This window comes from Sus scrofa, chromosome 13, assembly GCF_054392235.1.
Source record: "Sus scrofa isolate SSC_HxYL_T2T_F1_AM1 chromosome 13, Sscrofa_HxYL_maternal_Yorkshire_Landrace_v2.0, whole genome shotgun sequence".
Lineage (NCBI taxonomy): Eukaryota > Metazoa > Chordata > Mammalia > Artiodactyla > Suidae > Sus > Sus scrofa.
The window spans coordinates 152336980-152346268 of NC_139395.1; the positions used below are offsets into that span (position 1 = coordinate 152336980).

Genomic DNA, 9289 nt, shown 5'->3' on the forward strand with positions numbered 1-9289 from the left:
TTGATCCCAGATGAAAATATGAGCACCTGTGCATTGTATAATTTATGCAAATTGTCCTTGAGAGAATGAAGTAGAAACACAGTCTTGAGAAACAGGTGAGTGTTCTGAATTCCCAAGTGTGCTGAATTCTAGGGTGTGCTTCCTGGGGTCCAGGGATGTTGTCTCCCACTGAAACCCTGCCTCCCTTATGTGAGGTCACGGGTTGCTGGAACAAGGGACAACACTGTCTTCAACCTCCTCTGGTGACAAAGGGGAGCCCCACCCCTTTCTTTGTAAAGTCTCCATGTAGCCTCTTTCCTTCTAGAGCCTGACATGATCTATCGAACTCATTGAAAATAGAACTCACCTGATAGGTGACTATCCCTAAGCTTCAAGAGAAAAGAAAGATTCTGTCCTGGAGACACCCAAAGGGGCAGCCTTTTGGCTCCTTTGTGTATCCCCTTAGCAGCCTTGGCCCCTTTGGCCAATGGAAGATCCCTTGGCAGACTCATGTCATGGCATGGGCTCCCCCAACCTCCTTGTCACCCAGCGCCTCCTTCACCCCAAGCCTCTTCTGTTTTCTAGCCTCCGATCTCTGCCCCCTCTCCCCGCCCCAGTGTTCTCCTAGACTCTCTGCAGCCAGGGCCAGTCTTTGGGGGTGTGCATCAGTGTGCGAAGTGTTCCTTCTCCTGGCTTGTTTCGGATAAATCAGCCCCGAGGACCTGCCTTGGAACAAGAACCTGGGATGTTACCCCTGGCTTATCCCAGCCTGAGCTCCTTTTTTTTTTTTTTCCTTCGGCCATGCTCTTGGCATGCAGAAGTTCCCGGGCCAGGGGTCAAACCCAAGCCACAGCAGCGACAATGCCAAATCCTTAATGGCTAGGCCACCAGGGAACTCCACGTGCTCTTTTTTTTCTTTTTTTTTTGGGGGGGGGGGCACACTGTATATGGAGTTCCCAGGCCATCGATCAGGTCCGAGCCATAGTTGCAACCTATGTGGCAGCATCAGCAATGCTGGATCCTTTAACTCTCTGTGCTGGACCAGGGATTGAACCTGTGTCCTGGTGCTGCAGGAATGCTACGAATCCTCTTGCACTATAGCGGGAACTCCCATGAACTCATTCTTATGATGCCAATGCATTGGACTCTGGGTCCTGCCACAGAGCAGCACAAGCATGTAGACACCCCAGGTGACCCTGGACTATGCCTAGGTGTCCCCTGACCCCACACCTGTGTTTTGAGGCAGGTGCCCACGTTCACTCAGTGTGTGAAGTCAGACACAGCCTCCAGCTGGGAGGCAGGAAAGTGAGGGGAAGAGGGTGGTGGGGAGGTCTAGGTTCTAGTCCCAGCTCTGCCATGTACAGTCTGCGTGATCTTGGGGAAATGCCTCTTCCCTTCCCTGTGACTCTTCCTTTGTACAATGAAAGGGTTGTATTATGGATCCCAGTGATTCTCAGTCTGGCTCCCGTTAGAATCACCCTGGAGCTTTTAAATCTCCAACTCGCCCACCTGCCCAGAGATTCTTGTCTGGAATGGGCCCAGGTCTCAGCATTTTTTAAAAAGCTCCTTTGGTGATTGTCATGTGCAGCCAGGGTTGAGGAGCACGGGGCCAGAGCAGCTGTAAGGTCCTTTCCATTGGTATAATCATAGTGTCTGACAGAGAGGAACTACCTCGTTAGATAGCTCTTCCCCACAGCTTCACCCATGGGCCCAGATGAGGAGGGCAGGGCACCCAGACTCAGGGAAGACAGAAGTCTCTGGGTCAAATGTGTGGGTATTGGAGCACAAGAGCACGAGCCCAGGCCCAGCTCTCTGGGTTCCTCCCATGAAACATGGGGATAACAACAGGGCTATTTATTGAATTGTTGTATTGACTTAACTCATGCTTGTCAAGTGCTTAAGATGATGCCTGGCACAAAGTACTCCGTGAACTTAGTCATTGCTGTGGAGGACACCTGGATGAGAGGGTTCCCAGAGGAGAGCGTCCAGGTGTATTCTTGGGACGCAGGTGAGGGAGGGGGGGAATGCAGCGGGCTTGAGCCTCTGGACCTCTGTCTGGCAGGGCTTGCCTGGAGGCACGGGACCCGTACTGCGGCTGGGATGGGAAGCAGCAGCGTTGCAGCACGCTTGAGGACAGCTCCAATATGAGCCTCTGGACCCAGAACATCACAGAGTGTCCTGTGAGAACCCTTTCATACCCCCTACCAGCCTCTGACTCCCCATCTGTGTCCCCACATCCCTGGGACCTTGTGCCTTCCCTGCCTCTGTCTTGTGTGACAGGGTCTTGTTCCCGATGTGTGTCTCCAGGTGCGAAATGTGACTCGGGATGGGAGCTTCGGCCCGTGGTCACCATGGCAACCATGTGAGCACTTAAATGGGGACACCTCAGGCTCTTGCCTGTGTCGGGCCCGAGCCTGTGACTCCCCCCGGCCCCGCTGTGGGGGCCGAGACTGCCTGGGCCCAGCCATTCACATTGCCAACTGTTCCAGGTATGTGAAGAGACAGGGCTTGCCGGCGGTAGCCTTGGAATGGAGTGGGGGAGTGGAGGAACCGGGGCATCTCCAGCCAGATGTTTGCACCAAGGGACAGAAAACACTTCAGGGCTGTGCAGGGGACTGGACTGGTGGCTGATGTCTGAGGCAGGGAACACAAGCCCTGGGAGAGTTTCCACTCCAGTGGGAGAGCGGTTTCCACCTTGTGGATGCTCTGTGAACGAAAAGGAAGTCTGCATAGGCATGGGAGTCACGCCTAGACAAATCATAGCCTCAGTAAGCCTCGCCGTCCCAAACAGGAGGGACAACATGGGATGGTGGTGGTGCCCTAACCACGCTGAGCTTCTTTAAATGAGGGTGACAGTGCCCACTCTCAGGGTTGTTGGGAAGGTTAAATGAGACCATATATATTTATATATATGGAGTGCTTTTATACTGCCTACTACCTGTGGCCTCCCTAAAGTGGTTAAAATAAATAATAATTCTAGACACTCTTAAAATAACTTTATATACATTGGAATTCCCTTTGTGGCGCAGTGGTTAATGAACCCGACTAGGATCCATGAGGATGCGGGTTCAATCCCTGGCCTCGCTCAGTGGGTTAAGGATCCAATGTTGCCATGAGCTGTGGTGTAGGTTGCAGACGTGGCTCGGATCCCGAGGTGCTGTGGCTGTGGTGTCGGCCAGGAACTGTGGCTCTGATTCAACCCCTACCTGGGAACTTCCATATGCTGCTGGTGCGGCCCTAAAAAGACAAAGAAAAAAAAAAAGAAAATTAAAAACCCAATTTTATATATGTTTATTAATTTAACCATCACAACCACCTCATGGAGTAGGAATATAATCACTGTCCTCATAAGAGTATGATGAAGCACAGAAGGTTTTGGTAACTTGCCCAGCCTCAAACAGCCAGTAAGTGGTAGAGCCAACATTTGAAAATTGCAGTTAAAAGAGACAAGAGTGGGTGGTGTCTTGAGGTTTGAGCAAAGCATGTGCAATAGTAGAACTGAGCACATGAGTTTGAGTGCAAGGGTCTGCCAACCAACAAGGCTGAGACAAAGGCTGCAGATGGGAATGGCCTTCTCAAGACTGTGTCCTTTGCCCCTGAGAGTAGAGGCCATGTCCTGTCTCTGTGCTCTAACTCTGAGTACAGCCTGATGTAGGGAAGAAGGCGCTCAATCCATGTTGGAAGAATGAACAAATGAATGAATGAAGAGGGCCTGGTTTAGGAGATACCTTCTGTCAGTGTCTGGCACTTCCTGACAACAATACAAAATCCATCCATGCAGATGTAATTAGTTCTGAGAAACTAGGGTCAGAGGGTCATTTGTCTCTGTCCCCTCGGGCCCCACCAGGAACGGGGCGTGGACCCCGTGGTCGTCGTGGGCCCTGTGCAGCACGTCCTGTGGGATTGGATTCCAGGTCCGCCAGCGAAGTTGCAGCAACCCTGCTCCGCGCCACGGGGGCCGCATCTGCGTGGGCAAGAGCCGGGAGGAGCGGTGAGCTAGGGTGTGGATGGAGGTTTCTGAGACAAGCCAGCCCCGAAGTCCCAGACTTTCCAGATGCCCGAAAAGGTGGCCTGGATTCTCCGGGTGATCTGGTGGTCTCTCGTTCTTCCCGGTCTCGCAGTCCCAGTGAGCTCTTGTGAGGGAAGCGGGTGCCCGCTCCCTGGAGTGATGACACCTCCCCCTCTTCCCCTCAGATTCTGTAACGAGAACACGCCTTGCCCAGTGCCCATCTTCTGGGCATCTTGGGGCTCCTGGAGCAAGTGCAGCAGCAACTGTGGTGGCGGCGTGCAGTCGCGGAGTCGGGCCTGTGAGAATGGCAACTCCTGCCCAGGCTGCGGAATGGTGAGGGCGGGGCGGGGTTGAGGTGGGCGCTGGATGCTTGGACCTCGAGCCAAAGGGTGGGGAGGTGGGGCCAGAGCGCAGGGCAGGCCTGGGCTTGGAGGCTCTAAAACAACACTGGCTCCCATCCCAAAGGAGTTCAAGACATGCAACCCCGAGGGCTGCCCCGAAGTCCGGCGCAACACACCGTGGACGCCTTGGCTGCCCGTGAACGTGACCCAGGGAGGGGCGCGGCAGGAGCAGCGCTTCCGCTTCACATGTCGCGCGCCCCTGCCTGATCCCCACGGCCTGCAGTTTGGCAGGAGGAGAGTGGAGACCCGAACCTGCCCTGCAGACGGCTCCGGAGCCTGTGACACTGATGGTACAGCCCTGTGCCTCCCTACTCTCCACCCTCCTTCCCAGGCTCTGAGTGATGGCGCGGGGTGGAGGCCGGGGGTGAGAGCAGATGGAGGAGGGGGCGGAGAAGGGACGCGCGGTTTGGAAGAAGGCTGGAGGCCTTTGGACTGCCATGGGGGCCGCTGGGCGCCCTCTGTGGCTGAGACCAGCCCTCTCCATCCCCCCAGCCCTGGTGGAGGATCTCCTGCGTAGCGGGGGCACCTCCTCGCACACAGTTAGCGGGGGCTGGGCCGCCTGGGGCCCGTGGTCATCCTGCTCCCGGGACTGCGAGCTGGGCTTCCGTGTCCGCAAGAGAACATGCACGAACCCGGAGCCCCGCAATGGGGGTCTGCCCTGCGTGGGGGACGCTGCAGAGTACCAGGACTGCAACCCCCAGGCTTGTCCAGGTAACCCTCCGCTAAGGAATTTTGGCCACGGGAACCCTCCTCGCCCCGGGAACCCCGATCTGGGAGATTCCCAGGTCTACGCAGGAGGCTACAACTCATGCCTGAAAACCTTTCCTCCCAGCCGACTATCTACAAGGCAAGGCGGGCCCCACAGAGTAACTTTTTGCCCTGAACATGGACACAGCAACTCCCCACCCCCACCCCCCACCACACCAGGGCGTTTCCTCACCCTCTGGGTTGCTTGATTTGAGGCAGTGTTGGTTTGTGGGGTTTGGTATTTTTTTTGTCTTTTTGCCTTTTCTTGGGCCGCTCCCGTGCCGTATGGAGGTTCCCAGGCTAGGGGTCGAATTGGAGCTGTAGCCACAGGCCTAAGCCAGAGCCACAGCAACGCGGGATCCCAGCCTCCTCTACAACCTACAGCACAGCTCATGGCAACGCCAGATCCTTAACCCACTGAGAGAGGCCAGGGATCGAACCCACAACCTCATGGTTCCTAGTCAGATTCGTCAACCACTGCACCACGATGGGAATTCCGAGGCAGTGTTGGGTTTTGATGTCTCTTCTGCAGCCTGCATTTCCCCGGCTTCTGCTGAGGGGAGGGGGCATTCTCTAACAGTGGGGTGTAGGGGTGAGGTGGGGTGATGCTGAGGGCAGCGTGGCCCAGGGCAGAGTGGCCGTAGCCTGGGATGGAGCAGAAGACTGTCTTGGCCCCTGCCTGCATCTGCAGTCTCTCTTCCCACACCCCATCCCTTTGCAGTACGGGGCGCCTGGTCCTGCTGGACCTCATGGTCCCCATGCTCAGCCTCATGCGGTGGCGGCCACTATCAACGCACCCGTTCCTGCACCAGCCCCGCACCCTCCCCAGGTGAGGACATCTGTCTCGGGCTGCACACGGAGGAGGCACTGTGTGCCACACAGGCCTGCCCAGGTATGAGGGCATCTGGCAAAGGCTGGGGAGCCCCTAGGAACCTGCCCATCCCCACTAGGGGGTCCCAGGTGGTTAACCTCTCCCCAACCCACAACCCACAGAAGGCTGGTCGCCGTGGTCCGAGTGGAGTGCATGCACCGAGGATGGAGTCCAGAGCCGCAGCCGGCACTGTGAGGAGCTGGTCCCCGGGCCCAGCACCTGTGCTGGAAACAGCAGTCAGAGCCGCCCCTGCCCCTACAGTGAGATTCCCGGTAAGTCTTCGAGCCAGCACCGTCACACCAACCCTTTCCACCCTGAACCCCCAACTTCCCTCCTCTTCTAAAGGATCCTGGCAATGCAAGATGAGACACCAGGGTGGGAGGTGTGCACTCATCATCTAGTGACTGGGCCAGCCTTTGTTGGAGGTGGGGTCTGGGTGGAGACAAAGGGGAATGAAGGTCCCCAGGCCCAGTCCCACAGGTCTCTGCTGCCCCAAACGTCCTCCCAGAGGCACCCAGAGCCCGGGGTGGGGGGAGGGACCCATCTCATCTCCTCCTTGCCACTAATACCCACTCTGCTTGTCTTCCTGCAGTGATCCTACCTGCCTCCAGTGTGGACGAGGCCACTGGCTGTGGAGGTAAAAGGAATCTGCCCCACTTCAAGATGCTGCCCTTCTGTCCCCACCCCCATTGTCCTCCCTCCTCCTCCCCTCCACCTCCACCTCCAGGAGGAGACCCACCTACTCTGAAATCTGGAGTTTCTCTGCTTCTCACTCCCCAGACACATAAACCTTTTTGGGGTCCCACACTGCTTTGGACGGTGTGTAGGGAAGTCTGGGGAGTTCCAAGCAGGGCCCCCAACTAGGAGGTGGTCGTCAAGAAGAGTCACCCTACTCCACACCCCTGGCTTCCTCCTCTGCTCCAAGCCACAGCTGGTCCTGTGAGACAGGCCCCTGGTGACAGGCCACCCCACCTCCCTGTCCCTGAGGGCTCTGGCCTTAAGGTCCTTTCCTTTATGTCTCAGTCTCCTCCTGGGAGGCCCTTTCCTTACTGCTCACTTCTCTCTCTCTCAGGGTTCAGTCTCATCCATCTGGTGGCCACAGGCATCTCCTGCTTCCTTGGCTCTGGGCTGCTGACCTTGGCAGTGTACCTGTCCTGCCAGCATTGCCAGCACCAGTCCCAGGAGTCCACGCTTGTCCATCCTGCCACCCCCAACCACCTGCACTACAAGGGTGGGGGCACCCCCAAGAATGAGAAGTACACACCCATGGAATTCAAGGTGGGCGCTCTCAAGTAGAAACAGAGGGCAGGGTGAAGGGTGCAGCTGTCCCTAGTCCTAAGCTGGGCGTAACTGGGCTGGACACTCGGGAGGGAACAGGGGTGCTGTGAATGGAACACGGTGTCAGCAGACAGAATGTTCTCTCCTTGATGGGCTTCTGATCTCCTTGACCTGACGTGTGCCCTTTCCCCATCTCTCCCTTCACCCTTTTCTCTCTGGCTTCTTCCTTCTTCCGCAGACTCTGAACAAGAATAACTTGATTCCTGATGACAGAGCCAACTTCTACCCATTGCAGCAGACCAACGTGTACACGACCACCTACTACCCAAGTCCCCTGAACAAACACAGCTTCCGGCCCGAGGCCTCCCCTGGACAACGGTGCTTCCCCAACAGCTGATACCACTGTCCCGGGGACTTGGGCTCCTGCCTTCTGAAGGCACAGAGCACGTGGAGATGGGACGATGGAGCCAGTTTGGTTTTCTCCCTCTGCACGAGGCTGAGAACTTGCTGCCTTGCCTTGTGGGGGTCCCATCTGGCTTCCGAGAGCTCTGGCTGGCAGGGACCCTGGGGGAGAGGTCTGGCTTTGGGCAGGCACATGGCTGCCGTTCCAGCTCAGCCCAGGTCTCTCATGGCCTCCTTGCACCCCACCTTCACGCTGATCTCCCCTGCCACGTCCAGGCTGTGGACCTACTAGGCATGTGAGGGAATTGGAGAGTGGAGATGGCAGGAGGGCAGGCTCTTAGGTTTGGGTCGGAAATGATGGCCCCTGTGGCCATCGTAGGCTGAGGCTGCTCCTCTCTGGCTGGCCCCAGGAAGGGCCTGGGCCACATCCTGGTTGTATCTAAAAGAAACTAATCAAATGGCCCCAGAAGCTCTGGCTTCTCTGCCCAGGGCTGGGTCATTGTGGTGCTGCCCCAGTGTGACATGGGGACCAAGGCCCGGTGGTCCACCTTTGCCTAGCAGTCTGTACTTTGCCCGGAGACATGCCTCTGGGCAGAGGCAGTGAGGACTGGGGACTGGAGACTGATCTTTGCTGAGAAGTCCTTTACTCTGGGCTGCGTTCCCCAGCCTTGCCCTCAGAATGCAGGGAAGGTGGCCCAGGAGAAAGGGAGATGGGAATCCAGCCTCCGTGCTGCTCTGGAGACGACCTTCCAGGTGCTGCTCCACAGAGCTGAGACCTGCCTGGGAGTCTCTGCTGGCCCCTCATTTGTTCAGGAACACACACACGTACACACCCAATCACAATCTGCTGCAGCCACAAAAAGGATGTTGGGCTGTGGTGTTATTAATTAAAGATGATGTCGAGTCTCCAAATGTAACATTGTCTTCCTGGGTGTGTGTGGGGGTTGTAGTCAATTAGAGCAATGCCCTGGGGTGACAGATGGTCTTGTCGGGGTGGAAGAGATGACCCACATAGAGAGTTTGACTTTAATAGAGGGTAGTTTTCCATGTGCGAATGTGTCTAAACACACACACACACACACACACACACACACACACACACACACACACATTGCCCTAAACCCTTGTTGGAAAAGAGATGAGGGACAAACACATTCACAAGTAGGGACACAAGGTACACCAAGGGGAACACGGTAGGAGAGATTTCTGCACATTCTCGTAGCGGCACTAACAGGCTCTGCAGTGGCGACGTGTGAGTCCAGCGGGGAAGTACTGATGAGGGCTATTTTGTGAGGTATTTACATTGCTGAGTTTACTAAAACCAAAATTGACTGAGCAATGAGTAAATCTGTGAGGTGGGGGACGCTCACTCTAGTTTTTGCTGCATTAAAGCAAAATAGCCAGCCGCAGAGCCTCAGCCCACTAAATCCATGCCACTATTTGGGGTGAGATGAATGGACATGTTAAATTTAGAGAGCAATTTCCTGACTTAATTGGCTGGATCAATTCTTATAGGATTCCCAGCAAAATCCACTTGTAGGTCGGGCTGTAAAGCATGAGATCCCCGTGGTAGAAGAGGCGGTGGGTCTTGGGGAGGGAAGA

General features: G+C 56.0%; 1 protein-coding gene across 19 annotated transcripts in view; it reads left to right on the plus strand.

The window, feature by feature from the left end:
- The window catches only part of SEMA5B (semaphorin 5B), a 132040-nt gene extending 123441 nt beyond the window's left edge, over positions 1 to 8599 (plus strand). For all 19 annotated transcript variants that reach the window (XM_084990998.1, XM_084990990.1, XM_021070256.2 and 16 more), the window contains 11 exons: positions 2042 to 2159; positions 2287 to 2468; positions 3827 to 3970; positions 4174 to 4321; positions 4454 to 4679; positions 4882 to 5100; positions 5858 to 6028; positions 6130 to 6279; positions 6600 to 6644; positions 7080 to 7285; positions 7524 to 8599. In XM_084990998.1, coding sequence (XP_084847124.1) covers positions 2042 to 2159; positions 2287 to 2468; positions 3827 to 3970; positions 4174 to 4321; positions 4454 to 4679; positions 4882 to 5100; positions 5858 to 6028; positions 6130 to 6279; positions 6600 to 6644; positions 7080 to 7285; positions 7524 to 7682 — 1768 coding nt within the window. In that variant the 3' untranslated portion in view covers positions 7683 to 8599. The remainder of the gene's footprint in view (positions 1 to 2041; positions 2160 to 2286; positions 2469 to 3826; positions 3971 to 4173; positions 4322 to 4453; positions 4680 to 4881; positions 5101 to 5857; positions 6029 to 6129; positions 6280 to 6599; positions 6645 to 7079; positions 7286 to 7523) is intronic.
- Positions 8600 to 9289: the final 690 nt, after the last annotated feature.